The 24,618-nt window shown below is 41.0% G+C and overlaps 1 protein-coding gene across 1 annotated transcript in view; it reads left to right on the top strand.

The window, feature by feature from the left end:
* Positions 1-24,618, top strand: part of LOC309819547 (myomegalin) — a 149,148-nt gene that overhangs the window by 39,573 nt on the left and 84,957 nt on the right. Inside the window, 4 exon segments of the mRNA XM_082649800.1 lie at positions 22,735-22,866; positions 23,592-23,711; positions 23,952-24,044; positions 24,177-24,389. Coding sequence (XP_082505926.1) covers positions 22,735-22,866; positions 23,592-23,711; positions 23,952-24,044; positions 24,177-24,389 — 558 coding nt within the window.

Genomic DNA, 24,618 nt, shown 5'->3' with positions numbered 1-24,618 from the left:
GGCTCAGCGGCCATGGCTCACAGGCCTAGCTGCTCTGCGGCATGTGGGATCTTCCCAGACTGGGGCACAAACCCGTGTCCCCTGCATCAGCAGGAGGACTCTCAACCACTGCGCCACCAAGGAAGCCCCTAAGGCTGTTCTTAAAATAAGTAGTGGCTAAAACAGACATAGTTAATGAGTCAGATATTGTAAACTTCATGCACATTGTAACTATCTTTGTCTTACAAAAGACAATGACAAAATTATTCAGTATAGCAGTATTAGTGAGATTAATGGTCACAGTTCTCCCTCCGGACCTGTTAGCCTTGCACATAGAAAAGCTGTTTTATAGACAAAGACCAAACTCAAAGTTGTCTATTTGTGTTATTGCTCCCCAGGAAGACCACAACAGAGTGTGAATCATTCAGGGCAAATTGATCACAATGAGAATTATATCTCACTTTAGTCCCCTAGACGAAAAGAAATATTGAAGCACATTCTATAAAATTTTGGGATCATGTAGTCACACTCAAATGGTTCAGATTATTATAATATAAAACCTAGAAGTAAAGTCACAGGATTTCTTAAATACATATTCCAAATATAATTTAAAATATTTATCAATGAATATTCAACAACTTTTCTGTAATAATGTCAGCACAATATGGTAGCATTTTCTATGTACCAGGTGCTGCTCTAAATACCTTATATAATTAATTCAGATTAGTTTAAGCCTCAAAGCAATCCAGTGAAGTAGATACTGAACTACATGAAACATAAAAAGAGATTAATTTATAATAAACTAATGTTTATTTTAATATGTAAATTCTTGGGCACAACTATATTAAAGGATATAAAGAAATAGGCAGGTGCTTGTATGGGAAGTCACAGCTTCAAATGCAGTCTGGTGCAGGCATGTTATATTGGCAATTCCAAAATGGCAAGGGGGCTTCCCTGGTGGCGCAGTGGTTGAGAGTCCGCCTGCCGATGCAGGGGACACGGGTTCGTGCCCCGGTCCGGGAAGATCCCACATGCCGCGGAGCGGCTGGGCCCGTGAGCCATGGCCACTGAGCCTGCGCGTCCAGAGCCTGTGCTCCGCAACGGGAGAGGCCACAACAGTGAGAGGCCCGCGTACTGCAAAAAAAAAAAAAAAAAAATGGCAAGGGACAGTGCCGTTAGTTATGATCCAGTGGCAGTGCCAAAGTGAAAAACTCTTGGTAAATTTCCAAATAAACAAATAAATTAAATAATATTCCTTTAATTTACGTAGCAGTTTAACTCATAGAAAAAGTCAGAGTACATTAATGTTGTGTTCATATATACAACAGAATTAAGTCCTAGGTCCAGATGATTACATAAACAGTTTGATTACCTGCATCACTGCCCAGTGGAACATTTGAAAGTCATTCACATTTTGGAATAATGCTTTGTCCTGCCCATTGCAAGTTATGTAGCCCCCCTAGCCCCACTCATCATTGAAACAAGAAATGCCCCCGCAAACTTCCAAAATGCACTCTAGGATGTGGCTGCTCGATAAGAACCACTGGTCTAGGGAGACCTGGCCTTCAAAGCGTTTAAAGCCCAATAAGAGATTGGCATGTAAACAAAGAACTAAAATGCAGTGTGATAAATGAAGAGAGAGAAGTATACTCATAGTGCTAAGAGGACCCAGAGATGAGAGGGATTAACCCTATCTTTGGAAGTCAGAGAAAGCCTCACTTGGAAGTCAGCCTTGACCTGGGGACTTAAAGGCTGAGTACACCAGGCAGAAAGTAGGAGAAGGGCATTCTAGGTTAGGGGAACAATATATACAGTGGTGTGGAACACACTTAAGGAATTGGAAGTAATTGGTGTTTTCAAATATATGACAAGTGTTGGAGAATGCTGGAATACATAGCTGGAAAGTCCCATAAATGTCAAGCTAAGGACTTCATGTTGTAGGCAATGAAGAACTAAAAATTTAAAAATTAAGCAAAGGTAATAAAAGCTTATGAGTTGCACTATACAAAGGCAATCCTGATGGTTGTTTAGACAGAAGACTGAGCAGATAATTGATGTCACCTTTTGAGATAGCAAATCATGGTTTGATGCAGCTAGTAATTGTTTCAACTAGCCCATTCTGTGAGTTAGATAAAGGTAAAGAATATTGTAAAGCCAATTATAAAGCACTTTGTCTAAACAGTGATGTGTGACAACTTACTATTTGTGACACCTGAAGTCCTTGCTGTGGGTGTTATCTTTGCTAACAGTAGCAGCATCTTAGTTCTACTGTATTATACTCAAACCTTAGTCTGCCATGCCACTTCTCACCACAGGCGCCATACCTCTGCAATGCACAAGGCACAGGTTCAATTTCTAAGCCCTGGGCCTGCTCCATAGAGGCTGAAGAATTCTCTCATCGCCAGCAAAGCCATCCCTGGAACCCCTTACAGATGTTAGGGAACAGAGGAGCTTGAGTTCTGAGGCCTGAACTCCACCCCCCGCCCCAACCCCTCACAACTGGGGACACCACAGTTGGGCTTTAGAAGAAAGAGAGCCCACAAGTCATACGCTTCTAGGTGTGAGTTGTCCAGATGAAAAACACTCATCTTACTCCACCTCCCAGAGACAAATACTTCTCACGTGACGCCAGTATGAAAGTCTGGACTGGGAAATAGTCTCTGAGTACAGGAAGTTTTACTTCAGAGCCTTTCTTCCTCCAATGAGAGAGACAGTTTTGATAAAGATTATCTGGTTTAATTGATTTTATTATCCCTCTAGTTGTTTGCCTTTTCCATTCTACCAAAACGTTGTTCAGCATCCATTTTAGCTGGAATGTACCTGTAGAATACTCATGAACTTCTTTTATATAATTAATTTCATAGAACAACAAAAAATGCCGCAAGCTTGACATGCCATGGATTGACAACACTGCATGTATGCTCTCAGTCCTCCATGGCCATTCGGCTCGACGGCATGTGGTGACCAGAGTGCTCAGCTTTGTGATGGCGCTGTCACGCTGCGGCAACTCAGGGAGTCAGAAAATCTAATAAAGTGCAGTTTACAAAGCGTTTTTCTCTTCCTTACTGAAGGTATCCACAGAGTTGCAGGGAAAAGCTGGGAATCATTCCAGTTATTGATATTATTCCCTTCTACAGAATGGTGGAAGCTTTATCTCAAAGAACTTTTTAAATGAAACCAGGCCTGGAGGGTAGGAAGGCGGGGGGCGGGGCGGGGGGATGGCGTGGGGGGCGGTGGCGTGGCGCGGAGGTAATGTACTTGCAAAGGAAATGTCTGGAGGAATTCTTGTTTTGTTTCCTCTTTTTTCTCTCCATCTTTCCCCCCAGTATTATATAAGCACTATTTATTAATGTGTAATTACACTGTGGTTGGCCTAAAAAATGAAACAGGGCAACAGAATTAGGGAGAAGCATCCATTAAGCCATCAGGACCTTCCTACTCACACAAAGCAGCAGACCGTCAAGCCATTGCATTTATGCCTTGTCTGGAACCTAATGTAAATAGCACTGCATGCAGTGAGGCAGATTTCCTAAAATAGCAAACATTCCAGTGTTACCGTGGAGAGATCTGACGTAGAGGTTAAGGCAAGAATGCGCTCTAAATGCTCAAGGCAGAGACTGAAAACCTGGCAGGGATTAGCAGCTCAGGCAGCTTCAGCCAACGTCATGTAAGGAGAATGTTTTTTTAGAGCAGCTTTTCAATATCCCTTTCTTAAGCTGATGAATATTGAAGCTGGAGACTCCTTTACAAATCCTCATTCAACGTCACTGTCTCCCAGGCAAACCTTCATTGGTAACATGTCTCAGAAACAGACTTTATCAGATGGAGAAAAGAGGGGCTTCTTCATAGCTTTATTTATTGAGCATTTACAGTTGCACAGGTACTGTAAGGTGAAGGAAGAGGAAGACAAAGACATAAGGCTTAGTCTCTGACTTCTAGGGATTACAATCTAATTGGAAGGTAAGAAAGTCTCTGATGGAAACAAAATACAAGGCAGGAGAGAAAGGGAAAAATCAGGGGCTGGGGTGGGCCGTGAAGACTCTGGTCTGTAAGGAATGAGTAGGATTTTAATAAGACATAAAAATATTAGGCATCAATTTATTTACTCATTCAATGATTATTTACTTAGATCTAGGAACATACTGATAAAAGTACCTCAGAAGATAACAAGATGAGTAAAGTGTGGTTCCTCTTCTTAAGGAGCTTACCAGCCCTTTAGGGAAGAAGGCAATATGGAAAAATGACACACATATTACTATAGGAATAAAAAGTGCTTTGGAAGGTCAAAGAAGAGAAAGATGTCTTTTGAGGGGATTAAGAGAGGCAGTTTAAAGAAAATACTTGAAGGTTGGTTAGAATTTTGACAAGAGGAGATGGTAGTAATGGGAAAGAACATTACAAGAAGATAAGAGAGCGGTAGGGAAGTTCCAGGTAAGGAAGCAGTAGTTGGAATAGTGAGGATATGCAGGGGGACAATGAGTTTAGGCTAGAAAGATAGGGTGATACTAGAGTCAGAGGGCCTTGGATGGCAGGTCAAGAAGTTTATGATTGTGGGTAAGTCATTAGGTCTCCAGGTTACTATGCCAGAAAGTGATACATCTGAGATCTGTTTTAGGAAGATTAGTCTGGAAGGAGGAGTGAGTAGAGGAGAAAGAAGGTGAGAGGACTAACTATTATGGAACTCTATTAAGATATGAGGTCACTAGAGGGTAACCAAGAATGGAAGTTTTGTGCTAAGGCAAAAGAACGAAATAAAATTTTAAGATATAATAAGTAATTCATTCATTCATCCATTCATGTAATCCAGTCCATGACTGTTTATTGAGTGCCTACCATGGCCAGACAGTGGTGAAATTAAGTGCTGGAGAAACAGTAAGAATAAGCATGGCAGAGTCTTTCCCCTCAGGGAGCTTACATTCTAATAAGGGAGCTAGTTAAATAACCACGTGATCAAACAAATAATTGCAAACTGTGATAAATACATTGGAAAAAAAAAGAGCAAGGATCAGCAAACTTTTTCTATAAAAGGTCAGAGAGTAAATAATTTAGACTTTGCAGGCCATAAGATTTCTGCTGTTGCAGCACAAAAACAACCATAGACAATACATGAAGGACTCGGCATGGCTGTGTTCCAATAAGGTTTATTTACAAAAATAGATGGGAGGCGGGTTGAGCCCACAATCCATAGTTCCCTGATCCTTAATAGAGAATTAGGAGGAAGGAGGGGGAGGCACTATAGTTAAGGGGAAGACATTAATCAATCTTTCCTGGGGTAATTTTGAGATGTCCCTAACACATACAGGTGCAGATACAAATAGGTAGTTGGCCATTTGAGAGTGGAACTCAGAGGAGAATTCTGGAATAAAGATATTCTTTTACTGGTTCTGAACACCAATTCCAACACGTGTATTGAGAGCAGGGACACTTCCCACACAGCACCGAGCAATTCTTAGACAGAGTGTCCAAGAATTCAACTCAATTCTGACACTGTCTACCTGGAGATAGCATCAGAGGCCACAGGTTAAGGATTCAGTCTTATAAGACTGCCTCCACACCCCTCCCACTGCTCCCTCCCTCCCCCTCCTCCCCACCCCTGGGCTTCAGACAACAGTTGCAATCCCAGTTTATCACCTGTGCTTCTGACCAGCAATAGGTTAGAGGTTCCAACAACCCCTCCTTGGACTTCAGACACCAGTCACAAGTCCAGATGTTACATGTACTACCGACTGTCTATAAATTTAGAGGTTCACATGACCCCTTCCTCGGGTTAGATTAGTTTGCTAGAGCAGGTCACAGAACTAAAAGAAACATTTTACTTACTGGATCACTGGTTTATTGTATCAGGATATAACTCAGGAACAGAGATGGGAGATATGCATACGGCAAGGTAATATGAGAAGGAGTGAGGAGCTCCCAAGCCCTCACCAGGCACCTCCCTGAATTTCCCCATGTTCACCAACCCAGAAGCTCTCTGAACCCAGTCCTCTTGGGATTTTATGGAGGCTTCATTACAAAAGCATGATTGACTCATTGGCCATTGTCGACTGACTCAGCCTCCAGCCCCTTTCCCTTCCCTGGAGATTGGGGTGTGGGACTGAAAGTTCCAACCCTCTAATCACATGGTTGGTTCCTCTGGCCACTACCGCCAAGCCCCGCCCCCCCCCACTCCCCCAGTGTCCTAGTGACATTCCAAAAGTCACCTCATTAACAAAAGACCTTTATCACTCTCATCATTTAAGAAATTCCAAGGACTAGAGAATGGACTTGAGGATATGGGGAGGGGAAGGGTAAGCTGTGACAAAGCGAGAGAGGCATGAACATGTATACACTACCAGATGTAAGGTAGATAGCTAGTGGGAAGCAGCCGCATAGCACAGGGAGATCAGCTCGGTGCTTTGTGACCGCCTGGAGGGTGGGAGGGAGGGAGACGCAAGAGGGAAGAGATATGGGAACATATGTATATGTATAACTGATTCACTTTGTTATACAGCAGAAACTAACACACCATTGTAAAGCAATTATACTCTAATAAAGATGTAAAAAAAAAAAAAAAGGAAGAAATTCCAAGGGTTTTAGGATTCTATGCCAGAAAGGGGGACAAACCAAATATATATTATAAATCACAATATCACAAATACATATTGGAAGTTACTCATATAAAGGTAGAAAAGGATGAGATGATATTGAAAGAGAATAGAGGTGAAAAAGGCCTAGGACTGACCCTCATTGAACACCTACAAAAAGTTCATAGTGGGTATGACTTACTCTGAATTCACAAATTTAGTTTTGCAGGAAATATCACAGTTACTTTCTTTAAATCAATTTAATGTTACCCTGAGTCCCTATCCTAATCAGGCTGGTGGGAAATTAAATTCCGTTCATTCGGTTATTCCTCCTCCCCACTCTCTCAGTTATGTGAAGGTGAAGGTCCCTGGGCTTTATCAGGTGTCAAAGCATCAAGGAGACTACTCTGATCATTGGTCCACCACTGAAGCACCCCGCCCCAGCACATACAGTTCTACTAATCCTAACTGCTTGCTACATTGGACTCTTTATGGAGCCCCTTGACCTCGAGTCTAGCCTCTCCAAGTCACCCAGTGCCTTCTCCCCCACAGGTCCTGCTTCTTCTGCAGGGCACTGATAATGGAGGTGGGAGCTTGTTACTCTTTCACCCCCTCCCCAGTCTCTTCCCATCTGGGGTGAAATCTCACCCTTTCCTCTCTTGTTGACCTCAAAGACACTACTCTCTTCTCTTCCCCACTGGGATACCTGGCTTAATCTTCAAAGTGCGTTTAGAATTTTATCCAAGTCAGGAAATGCATTTGACTTCAGGCAATCTCCGCTCTTTGCTCTGCAAAAACTCCCAAGTCAAGGGAATGCTGAGGGCCTTACCATCAGACTAGGAAAGAGGTAGGTAGGGGTATACAAGTAACATATCTATATCCAAAAATTTACCCTGTCACCATTTGGTTAGAGAAGAAATGTGAGATGAGCTGATAGAGAAGTAGATTAGGATCTTTTTGTACAGATATTGAAATGCCAAACTAAGAGTTTTGGACCTCGTGCTATAGGTAGTGGACAATTATGGGTCTTTACTATGAATGTTCTAGAAATAGTATACAGGATGATTAGAGGGGTAAGCTTCTAAAGCTGTGTGACATGATTCAGGTTTCAGGTTTTAAGAACCTGAAAAGGACAGTGTAGGGAAAATGCAAAACAACATTTCTGAACACACTAGAGATGTTTGGAAATAGAGTCAAAAAGAATTTAGCATTTGGCTTGACAGGGAAGGATTCTGAGGAGTTAAAGGTAACAACTCCTTAGTTTACAAGTTTACCCTATTGTAGAAAATGGCATGCCTGACCTCCTCTCTCCTGATCTTTCTCTAGATGTTGACAATGTTAACTACCCCTCTCATTCCTGAAACTCTGTCCCCCTCTCACCTGTGTTTTGATTGTGGAAGAGTTCAACTTAGTTTTTTTTCACTTAGTTTTTTCCTCAGTCCCCTAAATACAGCATGTCCCAAGTCAAATTTTGTATTATCTTTTTGCAAATGGACTCAACTCCCACATTTCTGTTTGTTTAGGCAATTTTTTCCTACCAGTCTTCCAGGCCAAAAACTTTATCTCTATTTTTAACCTTTTTTCCCCTTCATCCTCTCTGCATATATGTCATCAAGTCCTGCTGCTCATTCCTTCAAAATGACTCTCATATTTACCAGTTCCTTTCCGTTTTTATACCAGACCTTTATTATCTCACATGTGAATAATGGCAATGGATTTTTTTTAAACTATTTTTGGCTGCGATGGGTCTTTGTTGCTGCGCGTGGGCTTTCTCTAGTTGCAGTGAGCAGGGGTTATTCTTCGTTGAGGTGTGCAGGCTTCTCATTGTGGTGGCTTGTTGGGAAGCATGGTCTCTAGGCAATGGATTTTTTTTTTTTTTTTTTCGCGGTACGCGGGCCTCTCACTGTTGTGGCCTCTCCCGTTGCGGAGCACAGGCTCCGGATGCGCGGCCATGGCTCACGGGCCCAGCTGCTCCGCGGCACGTGGGATCTTCCCGGACCGGGGCACGAACCCGTGTCCCCTGCATCGGCAGGCGGACTCTCAACCACTGTGCCACCAGGGAAGCCCTAGGCAATGGATTTTTAACAGGTCTTCCTGTAACCATGCCAAAACCTGTCCCTGAAACTCCAAGCCATCCTGTTGTCTGACTAATTTTCCTAAAACAAACTTTTCATCATGCCATTCTTAGCTTAACTTCATAACAGAAAGTCCAAATTCTTTTGCCTGCAAATTCTAGTTGCCAGTTCCCTCCATAGCATAGTGTCTGGCTTTCAGTTGGCCCTTCATATATTTTCTTTGAATGAGTAATTATTGAGATGTACAGAGTGTATGTATAGATGTATAGAGTAGGATGCACCTGGCCACTCAGATATCCCACAAAATCTTTCCCTTTACTGACAGGCTAGCATCATATTTAACCCAACTTCCAAGACTTTTGAGGATGCTGTTTTCTTTTTCTGGAGTCCTTTCCTTGGCTTGCTCCATTCTAAGGTCCATCTCAAGTCCCACTCTTGCCCCCTTCACCTGTGTCAGCTCATACTTAACTTTTTCTGCACTTACATTGAAGTTGTCGGTACCATTTAGTTTACCAATCAGTTATTCTGATTGTAGCATGCACATTCTCTCCCCTTCAACTAAACTGAAAGCTCTCTGAAGACAGAGAAAAAAAACAAAACAAAAACTGAGTTTGCATAAATTCTTGCTCAGCAGTTGATTAACAAATATTTTGAAGTTCACTTAAACAGCTGTGGATATTTAATAACTTGAAAGACTGCAGTGTTTACTATTTTAAAATCAATTCTGCTGATAACCATATTATAGCAATCTGTAGTTGAACTGGAAATCTCCCAGTTTTAAAACAAGTGTTTTGAAATGCTGTGCTATTAATTAATGCAAAGCATGATTGTTTCTGGCTTCTTAAAGATTTCCAACCAACAGAGGGAAATCATGAACATGCTTGTGGTGTTACCATAAAGCCTAACTGGCTTTACTTTGATATTCTTGCATTTCCTCATCTGCTTTTGCTTCTCTGCCAGAATCACTCCCCCCACCCCCTGTGGCATAGTTTTTAGTAATTAGAACAGCTATTTTCAACATCATAACTAGGATAATGAAAGCTAATACAACTGGTTTGGGACATAGGGATTTTTCACCTCTTGGAAACTCCCTCCCAGCCCAGAATTAGGTCTTAGAAACACTACGACACAGGGAGTACAAAAGTACGGTTCGAAGAGAATCTTCCTGGGCCCTCAAATCTAGAGATCAAAATAGAGATAGTGCAAAAGATCCCTACCATAATAATACTTAGGAATCTTGTTCCAAATGGGCATATAGTTCTCTAAGTTCAACAATTTTGTACGTAGTTCTTCATTAATGGGTTTTTCCATTTATCTGCAGACCTTCTGATCGTTTGGCTGACATTTGTCTGAATACACTTTAAGAGAGTTCTAATTCAGTAGTTTTCAAAGTGTGGTTCTCAGCAGCATCTGCATGCTCTGGGAATTTCTTAGGAATGCAAATTCTTGGGCCCCTTCTCAGACCAACTGAATTAGAAACTTGTTAAATCTACCATTTAACAAGCCATCCAGGTGATTCTGATGCATGCCAAAGGTTGAAAACCACTGTTTAATTCAACATGTTTATTTTGTAGCTTAGGAAATTAAGGGCCAGATATAAGTGATTTGACTTAGGATAGACAGCAAATATGTGCTTGTGAATGCATTTATCAATCCATTTTGAGGGCAAACTGCTGATATATAAAATGAATCATTTGTTTAACTCATTATTGCTTATCATAATATGAAACCTGTTCTCAGTAAGATTTTCCTTTATTATGTAACTTTTGATAAGTTTTAGAAGTAATCATCCTATTCTAAATCATCACAAAAGCCCTAGGTCCCACCTTAACAACATGCTTTGCTTCAATCGTAAATGTATGGTGCGTAAATGTATATAAAATAATATTTTCCAACACTCATATGGATAGAAACTATGATGTTTTGAAGTCGCAGTTGGGCCTTTTATAGAATTTCTTCTGAGCTATATTTTCCCAATTTTCAAAGCTGTTCCTATGATAAAGTTATAGGGGTTACTTTCCACGAAAGAAATCCCTCAGATTAAAACTTTATGGGTAATACATATTTTTATACTAATTTACTCCTTATCTTTTTTAATTGAACTATACTAACATATAAAATCTACAGATAAGCAGTCAGTTCAATGAGCTTTAAAACTGTACACATCCATATAATCATCACCCCAAACAAGATATAGAACATTTTCATCACCCCAGAAAATTCCTTTGTGCTCCCTTGCAATTAATCCTCACCCCCCATAAACACTTTCTGAATTTCTATCATTATAGAAATGGTTAGACTTTAAGTTGTTAGACAAAATAAATGAAATCACACAGGATATAGTTAAATGGCTTGTTTCACTTAACATGCTTTGGAGATTCATTCATATTGTGGGTATCAGAGTTCATTTTTTTTTTTTTTTTTTTTTTTTGCGGTACGCGGGCCTCTCGCTGCTGTGGCTTCTCCCCTTGCGGAGCACAGGCTCCGGACGCGCAGGCTCAGCGGCCATGGCTCACGGGCCCAGCCGCTCCGCGGCATGTGGGATCTTCCCGCACCGGGGCACGAACCCGTGTCCTCTGCATCAGCAGGCGGACTCTCAACCACTGCGCCACCAGGGAAGCCCCCCATTCTTTTTTATTGATGGTTAATATTATATTATATGAACATATCAAAATGTGTTTATCCTATTTTCTTCTTAGTAACGCATTTTTTTCTTATCACAAAATCAATACATGCTTATAGAAAATTTTAGAATACAAATGAGGAAAGAAGAAAATAAGTATCCATAGTTCTACTCTCCAGACATAATCACTAATAACTTGTATATCCCCTTGAACCTCTGTTTATATAAGTTGTCCACATATATATATTTATCACATATTATAAAAGTTTTCATTTTTTAGGGTTCAGGTTTTACCACTCAGACTCTGATATAAGTGCCTTAAATTGGCACAATTCTTAGTTTTAACTATAGAATATTTCCTAATTTTAAAACATTTTAAAAATAATATATGAATATACATTCATTGCCCCAAATTCAAATGATACATGGTATATAGAATAAAAGTAAATGTTGCAGGCTTCCCTGGTGGCGCAGTGGTTGGGAGTCTGTCTGCCGATGCAGGGGATGCGGGTTCGTGCCCCGGTCTGGGAGGATCCCACGTGCCGCGGAGTGGCTGGGCCCGTGAGCCATGGCTACTGAGCCTGCGCGTCCGGAGCCTGTGCTCCGCAACGGAAGAGGCCACAGCAGTGAGAGGCACACATACCACAAAAAAAAAAAAAAAAAAAGTAAATGTTGCTGTTTAGCTCCCCATTTTCTTGCCTTCCCATAGATAGCCAGTGTTGACTAAATACAAAATCTTGACCAAGATGATATTGATAAACCATGAAGTGCTGAATTTATTATCACATAATTTTCCTTGTTTCACTTTTTAATTTTTATTTTCAATTGATCTGTACAAAAGTGATCTTTTAGTTTTATAATACCAAATGATCATGTTTAGGAGTGGTTCTAGTACTCTAGTTTACTATCTGTTTTGAGATACTGTCTTTAAATATGTTCTCTGGGAGTGAAGAGTGCTGTCTTCAAATTTTCTTTGATTGTTGAGTGATCTATTTCTATCTGTTGGAAGCCTAGATATGTATGTATAGCTCTTTCAGTATGTTGATCTTTACTTACATATTCTTTACAAACGTATTCTTCAATAGTAAGTTGCCTTTTCTCCATTTGTACTGACTTGCTCTTGTATACCAACTACCCATATGTTGTCATTAAAGTTTAGAGACTACAGTTCAGGTGCAAAATCTTACTAAGGAATACAGAATAATACAAAGTATTATTTAGAGTTTGCTCCCCAGGAGCACTTTGTTTCATTAATTACTTTGTTTCATTAGCATTTTCCCCAATAGGAAAACGTGGCTCCCATCCACATTCAAAGATGAGGCCTTGATTAATGTCTTAATTTGCACTTTTTGCACTTTTGAGTCCTTGCTGTTCTTTAGGGTAGTGTCCTGGCAGGCCAGAAACTCCTTGCCTCTCTATAGATCACTATGGATTCCAAAGATTGTTACGATTGTTACTTAATTTCTTCTGACTCTGAAGCTCATATACCTAGAGATAATACCTAGAGATAGGCAAAAATGCACCTGTAGTGAGTTGTTTTTTTTTTTTTTTTGCGGTACGAGGGCCTCTCACTGCTGTGGCCTCTCCCCTTGCGGAGCACAGGCTCCGGACGCGCAGGCTCAGCGGCCATGGCTCACGGGCCCAGCCGCTCCGCGGCTTGTGGGATCTTCCCGGACCAGGGCACGAACCCATGTCCCCTGCATCGGCAGGCGGACTCCCAACCACTGCGCCACCAGGGAAGCCCTTGGAACTCTATTTTACATTCTTGGTTTTGGGACCAGAACATGCCTCTTTAGGTGAAATCACAGATGCAACGTTCTGTAGCCTACTAAAGCCAAAGCTCTAAGGGCTGTTCTAATCTCTCACGATGGAGCTACTAAGATTTTGTTTTGATGATTAAATAAGAGAGTGATACAATTTTATGTGTGCAGAGCCCCGTAAAGCTTTAAAATTACTTTAAAATATTGCATTATATTAAAATAATAATATTAGCTATTATTATTGACATGATATGAGCCAAAATCTGTTAAAGCACTTCCCCCAAATCATCTCATTTAATGCTCAATAAGAAGTTGGGGGTTAATTATGGGCTTTCATCGAAGGCATCTGAATGTCTCCAGGTTCAGGAGTATGGGCTGTGCCCTGGAGATGAGGGTCAGAAATACTTTGACTGTTGCTGGCCTTATTATCTCACAAAGTCAAGTTAGTGAAATCTGGCATTATTGTAATTGGGAAACGTCCTGCTCTGGGAAAACTCCAGATGATTGTGTGGGACTGTTTTTCCTCCCATCTGGAGTTTGCATACCTCTCAAGCCAGGGAGAGAATTGTTTATTATAAACGGACGTTGACACCTCGATTCCACCTAGAGAGAGCTCCAGCTTCCCTCCACTCTTTGTGTGCAATCTAAGTTCTGTACCCAAGGCTGGGTGACTTACTACTAGATGATGCTGAATAAGACAAGATACTCACTGAAGTCAGTGAAATTCCCAGCTCCACTTCTGCAGACAGCAGCACTCTCTGATACTCTGGACTCTTGCTCAGATAAATAAGGCCTTTTGTTCTCGTGTTTGTCTTCCCTCCCCACCCCCAAAATAAGGCCTACAGTCTACCTGAACCTGAAAGAGGATTCGGTGATGGCAATTACTCTCAGGTGTCTATATTCTTGAAAAAGCTCATTTTCTCTGTTATCATCAAAATCTTGGTTAACCAGCTGCATTCATGTGGCTTTTGTTGGACTCCTTCTCAGGTGACTGCTTTGTGCCCTCTCTCGATTTCTTTTCTAAAAAAGGGCAAATCATCCAGGACTGCTAAACTCAACCGCAACATCACGAGGAGAGAAACACTTGTCCTCTTTTCTAGGTGCTCCCAACAGTCGAGGGGGAGGTTGAACTGAGCCTCCTAAAATCCGCCCTACCTGCCACCTCCGGTTTATCAACCCATTCTCCCCGGCCGCTTGTGAAGACACGGGGCCTTTTAATCCAGGCACCGGACTGGGTAGGGAGAGGAAGGGGGGTGCTGCAGGAGGGAGGGAGGCGGCGCGCAGCGGTACCTAGTGGCGCTGCCAGGCTGCTCCATCCAGAGTACGTGGCACTACCCGTGGAGAGAGGGGGAGGGGATTCGGCTTTCTCCTCCCCAAGCAGAGCCTTGGGACATCCCGCAAGGGCGGAAGGGAGGATCCGTGAGGGAACTAGTGCGCTTTGGGGGTGAAATTTTAGCAGATAAAAGTGGCCTAGCAGAGGTCGGCATCCGTCCTGCTCTCCACTCCGGTACTCACTGCTAGCCAGGTCTGTGCTCTACCGCGAGCAGCACTAAGTCGTTTGGGGGCGAGGGGACGCGCTCGCCACCCCGCATGCGCAGAACGAGGAGCCGGCCTCCTGGACTACGGCTCCCAGAGGAGTTTGCCGGAGGCCGCAGGCGCCGAGCCTCTGGCGCCATCTTGAAATCTGATCCTCAATCTCTGAGTTTTTGCGTCAGCCGCGGGCGGCCGCTTGTGGACCGCGAACCCAGCCAGCTGAAAGGGAGGACATTGAGGACACCACGGCTGGTGGGAGAGACAGCTGGAGGAGACATGGCAGGTTCTCAGCGCGGCCTGCGCTGATGTCACTCAGCATCCCGCCCCCGAAGTGTTTCCTCGCCCGCCCCCTCCCCGAGGGGCGGGGCTGACCACTCTGGTACCCAGAGCCCGCGCGCGGGTGGCAGCGAAGCGCCTCTGCAGAGTGGGGACCTCATCGGGCTGTGCCATGCCGATCGGAGGCCACCGGGGCGGGAGACGGAACGCAACCAAGCGCTAGTGAGTGATCAACGAGCAGCAGCCGCATCAGGGAAGCTCGGCAACCGCAGGAGGGAAGATGAAGGAGATTTGCAGGATCTGTGCCCGGGAGCTGTGCGGAAACCAGCGGCGCTGGATCTTCCACACGGCATCCAAGCTCAACCTCCAGGTTCTGCTGTCGCACGTCCTGGGCAAGGATGTCTCCCGGGATGGCAAAGCTGAGTTTGCTTGCAGCAAGTGTGCTTTCATGCTTGATCGGATCTATAGATTCGACACCGTCATTGCCCGGATCGAAGCCCTTTCTATCGAGCGCTTGCAGAAGCTGCTGCTGGAGAAGGACCGCCTCAAGTTCTGCATTGCTAGCATGTATCGGAAGAATAACGATGACACTGGCGCGGAGACCAAGGCAGGGAATGGAACGGTTGACATTTCCGGCTTACCCGATGTAAGATACTCTGCACTGCTCCAAGAGGACTTTGCCTATTCAGGGTTTGAGTGCTGGGTAGAAAATGAGGATCAGACTCAGGAGCTACACAGCTGTCATGCTTCGGAAGGCCCCGGAAACCGACCCAGGAGATGCCGTGGTTGTGCAGCTTTGCGGGTTGCTGATTCAGACTATGAAGCCATTTGTAAGGTGCCTCGAAAAGTGGCAAAAAGTATCTCGTATGGCCCTTCTACCAGGTGGTCCACCAGCATTTGCACTGAAGAACCAGCATTGTCTGAGGTTGGGCCACCGGATTTACCAAGTGTGAAGGTACCCCCAGATGGAGAAAGCATGGAAGAAGGGACACCGGGATCCTCTGTGGAATCTTTGGATGCAAGTGTCCAGGCTAGTCCTCCACAGCAAAAGGAAGAGGAACCTGAGAGAAGTGCAAAGGAACTTGTAAAATGTGACTGTTGTTCAGATGAACAGGCCCCACAGCATATGTGTAACCACAAGCTGGAGCTAGCTCTTAGCATGATTAAAGGTCTTGATTATAAGCCCATCCAGAGCCCCCGAGGGAGCAAGCTTCCTATTCCAGTGAAATCCAGCCCACCTGGAACCAGGCCTGGCCATATCATGACAGATGGAGTTAGTTCTGGTTTCCTTAACAGGTCTTTGAAACCCCTTTACAAGACATGCGTGAGTTATCCCTTGGAGATTTCAGACCTCCAGGAGCTGTGGGATGATCTCTGTGAAGATTATTTGCCACTTCGGGTCCAGGTATACAAAATGGCTGCATAGTGCCTTTCTGATTGAAGTTAGCTGGCCTCAGGCTTCACATGATTTCTGTCTAGGTGAAGGTTAATAATATTCTAGACTTGAGGAAATTAATCATTGAGCCCATTTGTGTCCCCTTTAGTGAATGTGATTCATTCAAATAATTTGTTTTTCACAATCCTCTTTATAAGATTATCTGTTGGCTGTCCCATTAATTATCAAAATTGCACACCTTTTAAGACAAAAAGAGAAAGATTTCTAATTCACCTTTACCCTATAAAAAGCATTTAATCTTATTTCTGGCACTAGAACTCTTTCCTCTTACTTCCTTGTTCTATCCCCTACCCCCTTCTTTTTTTATTTTCATTTTTAGATTTATGAATGTTTTTCCTATTCTGTAAGGGAGTTAGTTCTGCTACTTAGCCCTCCCTAGAGCATTAAGCCTTTCATCGCACGTGTGCCTCAAACTGATTAGAGCTTAGGGTAAAGGTTTGGGGAAAAACCTATTAATCCACCAAAGTATTGTAACATCTGGGCAATATTTAAAATAAATTAAGAGGTCATTTGAGGACTAACGATGACTCGCTCATAAAACAGACTTGGGCAGTCAAGTATCGTCATTTAAAATGTTAAGGCAAAAACTCTTTACAGCCAGTTTGTATACTGAGCTCTGTTTGAAGAAGTTTGATATTAAGTAGGGATTCATCCATTATCGGATGATAGGAGAGTTTTATCCATTGTACTCATGAATTTCTTAATGACTGGAAGATGACAGTTGATCTTAATCTGAGCTGTTCATGTCTGCCCAGCTGATTTCATACCAACCTTTTAAATTCAGCTACTAGTACAGGGACCTGACAGATGCTATTTTGTTTCTACAGCAACAGTAAATGCTAGGTTCAATTAATTTTGTGAAACATCTGGCATGTTCTACTTGGTACAGATTCTCTAGTGATACCATTACAAAGGTGGACAATCTAGAAGGCATTTTTGGAAAGCTTGCTACCAGTCAGCATCATCCGGGAAACTTAGAGTTTCTAAATGAAATTGTTGATTGTCACTTGAAATTTTTAAAAAATAGTTCTATTATGTATAATAGTTGCATCTCAATTAGAAAGAGGAAATGGGAGAAATATTTTTGAATTTGCACAAAATTGTCAGAAGTAGCATATATTAAAGTGTTACATAAAAATATGACTATCCAAAAGTTTAAAACGTGTTTTCGTTTGTATAAAATGTTTAGTATGCCTAACGCTTGTGTACTTTTCTTTTGCTTCCTTTTCTTTCATTGAGCTTCACAGCTAAATTTGGGCTTTACAATACAGTATTTCTGTGAGCAGACATAGATGTCACAAATTAAACATAGTGTTTTCATATTAGGATCTAAAAATAGTTTGGACAGGCTGGATGGGAAATAACCTTTTTTCCCCCCTTTCAAATATGGCCAATATTGTAGAAAGGTGAAGACTTAGAAAATTACAGGTAAAACAAGAGGAGTTTTTTCTCCATATTAAATTAAAAATACTCTCTTGGTGCCTGGGCTCAAAAAATTTTGGAGCTGGGAAGGAGCTTAAAGATCATCTCACACAGTCTCTCAATTTAGAGGTATGGAAAGCTCATGGTTTAAATAACTTAGCCCAGGCAGAGCCAAAGATTGCTAACCATTCTCAGCCAAGACCTTTTTATTCTGTATATTAAACCACATTGTCTTATGTACATTGAATTAAATAAATACTTGTTTTAAGTGCAGAACCTTCTTTCTATACCCTAAGGATTGCAGGAGGATTCTTTAGGAATTCTGTGAAGAAATCTGGCATCCTAATGAGCATATTTAAAATATGGTAACTGTACCTTTAGGTCAAGTCCCTTTTCTTCACTAAATTTAGAATCAGAAAAATACAGACCTTTAACACAGCAGTGTTTGACCTTTCTGCTGTAACCTGGCTTACCGCCTTTACTGTTTGTAGAATAATAAAACATTGAGAGGAGGAAGAAAACATTCAGCTTGAAGAATCATGGCATTTGATTGTTGTGCTGTTTTCTCCAATAATTAAGAATGTGGAAGGAAATAGATTAATTGGGCTCAAAGTGTTTGTAGATAAAATGTATGTTTTGGATTCTGGATCTACTGTTTAAGTCTTGACTTTTAAGCACCTTAAGGCCTGTTGTGCTTTATGGCAAAAGCAGATCTAAGTGGGACAAAGGCAGACTGATTTTTGTCTGTTTCTGAACAAATGTGGATAGAATAGAAATAAGTGTAAATTGTTTTTGATAGTTCTCTTTTTAGTTTGTAGAAAGAAAAAATTGAAAGAAAAAACAATTTCCTTTAGCTAAATTCTGCTACAAATGTGAAGAAAAGCTCTTATCCTAAGAGCGAGATTGTTCTGTAAGGTCATTTTGATTCCTTTGTTTAATCTGGTTACTGTTAAATATCACCATCAGAATGCCTCCTGGTTGCTTTTCTTCTTTTTCTTTCTCTCTTTCCTTCTTTCTTTCTTATATTAAAGAAAAACTGCAACAGTGTAGTTCTCCTGCTTACTAATTTTCTGACTTTATGCAAACTGATTTATTTGCCTCCTACAGAATTTATGTCTGAAGACCCAAGGTTGTCAAATATCTAAAGAAAGGTTTGAAGCTTTATTCTAGCTGATAATTTCCTTCTTTATTGTCTGGCCCTGAACTACAATAGAAAAGCTGTCATAGAAGGGGTGTGGTCCCTTGGTAAACATTAATTCAGCTCTGGTTCACGTGCAGTTTTCTTTTCTATCTAAATTCAGAGAGTAAGAGACCTTTGCTTCAAGCCTTGCAATGCCAGAGTCTGCTCTTGTATGGCTATGATAAATTTATCCCTCTCTATAGCTTAGCTATGTAACCCAGATCAGGCCCTTTGGAAGGGGTAAGCATTAGATGCTGGTGAAAGATTAGGCCTTTAATTTGATGCTAGTTGATAGTTCTTGTGTATCCCCTATTGCTAACAATAGGATAGAAAATTATAGTAGTTTGAGCCCTGTGACTTTCTATTATGACTATGAAAGTGTCAAGAAAACTGCTGTTAATCCAGAAGATCTAAATAACTGCCTTTTAGCCTAAAGGTCTTATTTTATGCAACCTTAGGCCTGGAAGCAATTCTCTTTTCTGATGCTGAAAAGCATTTGTCCTGAGTCAAAAGCAACTGAATTTAAAATTATATTATGATTACAACATGATTTTAGTAACTGATAGCATGGAGATTAACACTGATTCAACCAAATCAAGTATTACTGATTTCAGGCTCTACAAAATCTTCATAGGAGTGGTTGGTTTATGTACTTGATATTTCACAAGATTCATTATGAGCTGTTTACTCAGTGGGACTTTGCTAGGTACTCTTTTGGCAGACTTATCTGAAAGGAAATATTTTTTTCCTGAGATTTAAAATAATAAAATATTATGAATAAAGAAGAAACAAACATCTTCTAGCCTTTAGGTCAATACATTACATTTACCAAATTAGGGGTTTCCTGTGATGATTCGTGCCAGGATGGGTTCAGATGAGATCCAGACTCATTATGTACTTTTCTGTGGCATCCTTTGGATTTAAAGTTGATGTTGAAATGCGTAAATTAAACATCTACCTTTTTATCTATTTATCTGGTCTTTTTCTAAGAGAACCACTGAGAGATTAGAGCAATGGTCTGGGAATTAGGAGACAGGCCTATTTTTGTTAATTTGCTTTTGTTTTTATTGTTCTGTTTACTTTATTAAACAAAAACTTTTGGTCCGTACAATATTCCGGGCATTATGGTAGGCAATGGGTTTATAAAGATGAAAAGGAAGTTACCAACTTAACTGCATTTGGTTTAATTGGATCCTTTTCCTGATTTCCAGTGTAACTTTGGACAAATTACTTATCTAAGTCTCCATTTCCTCAAATGTAAGATAGGATTGGACCAGATGGCTAATTTATAAAGTGTCCTTCACAGCTCTCAGATTCTTTGGTTTAAAGTGATTAAATATGACCGTTTAAAACTTGAAGCTATTTAATTCTGCTTGTTATAGTTTAAATTTGAAAAATATCTTGTAATAGATGTTGTTGGAAATTTGTTTTACACCGAGGAAGTAAGAAGGCAAGTTTGGTAGAGAATGTTTTATCGTTAAATAAATGATAAAATTATCTATCAGTCAGAATTCTTGTAAATATCTATTAAAATAGTTACCTCTCCCATGGTGTGACATAATTCACATCGCTTCAGTGCAAGGCTCCCTGTTATACCCACAACAACAAATATCTCAATTTTTTCTAGGAGTCATCATCCTTGCTACTTTTCTCTTTCTCCCTGTCTCACCATCCAGTCCTGTTGACTCTACCTTCAAAACATATCCAAATCTATCCATTTCTCTCTCCCTCCATTACTACCACTATAATCCAAGCCACTATTATCTCTCCCCTGCAGCAGCCTCCTAGCTGGTCTTCCCATTCCTATTGGTGCTCCCAACAATCTATTCATCACAGAGCAGCTATTTAAAATTTAAATATGATTGATTACTTTTCCGTTAAAAACCCTGCAGTCCATTCTCATTTCAATGAGAATGAAATCCAGCTTCATTACCTCCGATGTAGGTTCTGTACACCAGATCTGGCCCCTCCCTGCCTTTCCACCTCATCGTGTATTACCATCCACTTTGCCCAGTATGCTCTAGCCCTGTGCTTTCCAGAAAGGCCGCCACTAGCCCTGTGTGACTACTGAGCACTTGAAATGTGGCTAGTCCGAAATGAGATATGCTGTGAGTGTGAAGTATAACCTTAATTTTAAAGACTTATTATGGAAAGAATGTAAAGTATCTTGATAATTTCTATATTGAATACATGCTTATGATAATATTTTAGGTATAATATATTGGGTCAAAGAAAATGTTTTATTAAAATTAAGTTTACCTATTTATTTTTACTTTAGTCAGTGAAGATACTAGAAAATTTTAAATTACATGTGTGGCTCATATTATATTTCTCTTGGAAAGTGCTCCTCTAACCACGTAGGCTTTTCTCTTTCCCAGGGGCATATCTACCCGAGGTCTTTTCCGTTAGTTGATCCTCTGCCTGGATTATTCTTCTGAATAAGATTATTCTTGTTTTGCAGAGCTGGTTCTTTATCATGTAGATCTTAATTTAAATGCTGCCTGATAGAGACCTTCCACTCATCAACCACTTTAAAGTAACTTAACAACTTTGTCATGCTTTCCTATTTTATAGCATAGGGCTTGTCACTAGCTTATATTTAGTGTCTTTCCTTGTTCTTTTATCATTTAGCTCCCCACTCCAAATCCCACAGTGCTTTGCATATTAGGGGGTACTTCATAGATGTTTTAAAAAGTGATGAACAGCCCTGGAAGAATAGAAAAGATTTTTCTTCTGAAATCTTTATACTTCCAGTCAGTTGCTGTCAGGAAGGGGTTTAAGGTAAGCTGAAACCCCACTGCCTAGAAGGTGGTAATCAGAGCTTAAACATGTGAGGTAAAGAAAAAATGAATATAGCTGCCTTTTTTCTCTTCCTAATGGATTTGTATTTTCCCTAATGGGAGTGCAGGAGAAAGGGAGGGGGGATAGGCAGGGAGAGAAGAGATGGAATTTAATGCCACAGTGAATTGCTAAAGTTTTATTTTTGTATCTTAGCTCATAATGAATATTAGGTACAGTTCAGTAAGTTTAATCTTAGTCTGATCATCCCAAATATAAATAGATTTTTTTTTCACCTGAATCTTTTGGGTGAATCGATATTCCTATAAAACATACCTCCTTCCCAGACCCTATGGATTTTAAAATTTATTTTAATTTTTGTTACTTTTTATTTTGAAATAATTTCAAAGTTAGAGAAGTCATAAGAGAAGTACAAAGAACTCACAGATTCACCAGTTGCTATATGTTGCTACATTTGCTTTATCACTCTCACTGTTTATAGACACATTTTTTTTTATTCCTGAGTTATTTGAGAATTAGTTGCAGATATTATGCATCTTTACGCTCAATAAGCATGTATTTCCTAAAGACAAGGACATCTCTTACATAACTACAGTACAATTACCAAAGTTAGGAAATTTAGTATTGATTAAATACTATTATCTAATATATGGTCCATATTTGAAATCTACCCATTTTTCCAATAATGTGAATAGGCATGTTGTAAGAAAGATAGTTGAACTATAACTTTTTCTCCCTTAGGGATGGTGTGAGTTTGACCTTTTGAATTCCCTGATTGAAAATAGGATAAAGCAAATATTTGGTCATCATAAGCATTTAAAAAAATCCTCTCTTTAATCTCTGGATTACTTACTTTAACTGAATAGAGAAAGAGAAAGGTGGGGAGGGGAGCTAGAGAGGAAGTGAATCAGTACTCAGAATGCGGAACAGGACTGGCTTCAGGAATTACTGATAAGCCATTCAGCAACGCTGGTTTTCTAAGTCTCTGGCAAAAGATGCCAAAGACATTTGAAGATAAACTTTATCGTTGGCTACGCTTAACTTAATCGTCTCACTGCTTCTTCCTAGCCCACGACCGAAGAGTTACTCAGACAACCAAAGCTGAATTCGGGTGAGACCGGTACAACTCAGCAGGCTGTATCTGATTCCCATTTGACAGAACTCCAGGAAAAAATCCAGCAAACAGAGGCCACCAACAAGGTATCGGAGATCACAGGGTTTTTTGAGAATGTGACTGGCTCTAGCTGGGTCTGCGTTAACCTCTCCGAGTAGGACCTGGGAGATGGGTACTGTGTATGCCTGGTGCTCTGTGGAATATATTCTTAAAAGTGTAGTTCTTTCCTGTATCTCTCATCAAGATTTTAGCCTGCTCTGCACAGATCAGAATTTCTGGTGCCTTTTAGGTCTGATAATAAAACATGAGTGCAGTTTTCAACTGTATAAGGCACTGAGACAAGAGGTTCATGCTTTTGATTTTGGTTTAACTTCTTACCCCTTTAGAGCCCATGGGTTTTAACATCTGCTTAGAAGAAAATTCCCACAATTTGGGATGCTGTGCTCCTGGCTTTGTGTACCCTTGTTGTGTCCTGTCCTGTAGTAGATAGCAGAAGCTCCTTGGTCTTCGTGTAAAAGGTCCACAGTGACTCATGAGGACAAGTACCCCCAGTATGGCTGCCGTCATAGAGAAAGCACAGTGCATGAGAATTGAAGCAATTGAGTATTAAAAGAAGTATTTCACAGTTCCTGCTACTTTCTCTTGCTGATTGACTTAGGACTTTAATGGTTATGCTATGTGGGGAAAAATTAATAAGGTAATATTCCCTAAGAAATCCTTTAAACCTAGATTTGAGGAAGAACTTCATGGTTGCATTTGAGGTTAAAGGAAATCATTGACCTACCAAACTGTTTTTCTTTGCTGAATTCAGATTCTTCAAGAAAAACTGAATGAAATGAGCTGTGAACTAAAGTCCGCCCAGGAGTCGTCTCAGAAGCAAGATGGTACAATTCAAAACCTCAAGGAAACTCTGAAAAGCAGGGAAAATGAGGTAAAATGTTTGACAGTCAAGGACCCATGAGGAAACAATTTTTCCCATCAAAGTAGACAAGTATTCTATAATTTGTTGAATTGGATATTGTCAGACTAACAGATCTTAGCCTAGAGAAACTGTAGTCTCATCTAAATTGGAATTTTGGAATAGTCCTGCTTCTAAAATCTGTACAGGCGAGATAACGGAATTTATATTTAGCTTGCTAACATTTTTGGTACTCCCTGTCTTTGTTTTCAGACCGAGGAGTTGTACCAGGTGATCGAAGGTCAAAATGACACAATGGTAAAGCTTCGAGAAATGCTGCACCAGAGTCAGCTTGGACAACTTCATGTATGTGAGGGTCACCTGGGACAGGAGGCATCACTTGAGGATGTGCCACTCGCAGCCACAGTGTTGATCTTGTTCTTGTCGGCTGCTCAGTGCTTGCCCTCCTTGTGATGATGATTCTCACTCTCTTTTCAGAACTCAGAGGGTACTTCCCCAGCTCAGCAACAGGTGGCTCTGCTTGACCTTCAGAGCGCTTTATTCTGCAGCCAGCTTGAAATACAGAAGCTCCAGAGGGTGGTACGACAAAAAGAACGGCAGCTGGCTGATGCCAGACGATGTGTGCAATTTGTAGAGGCTGCAGCACAGGAGAGAGAACAGCAGAAAGAGGCTTCTTGGAAACATAACCAAGTAAATCATTAATCATTTTGTGGCACTGTGTAAATGCAGACTTTGCCCTGATGGTAACTTTTTATAAGGATAGCTTGTGTTGAACCCTTGAGTCACTTACTTAATCTAAGTAATTCAGCTCAACATTTGTTGCCCTTATACCATGTGCCAGGTATTGGGGCTGTGTTCTGGAAATACAAGGGTGAATATCACAAGCTCTATTCCTCTTAAGTTACTTGTAATATCGTAT

This window comes from Grampus griseus, assembly GCF_964374135.1.
Source record: "Grampus griseus genome assembly, chromosome: 1".
NCBI classification, from domain to species: Eukaryota; Metazoa; Chordata; class Mammalia; order Artiodactyla; family Delphinidae; genus Grampus; species Grampus griseus.
Note: the sequence above shows the minus strand (reverse complement) of the source record. Positions and strands in the feature narration are given on the sequence as shown.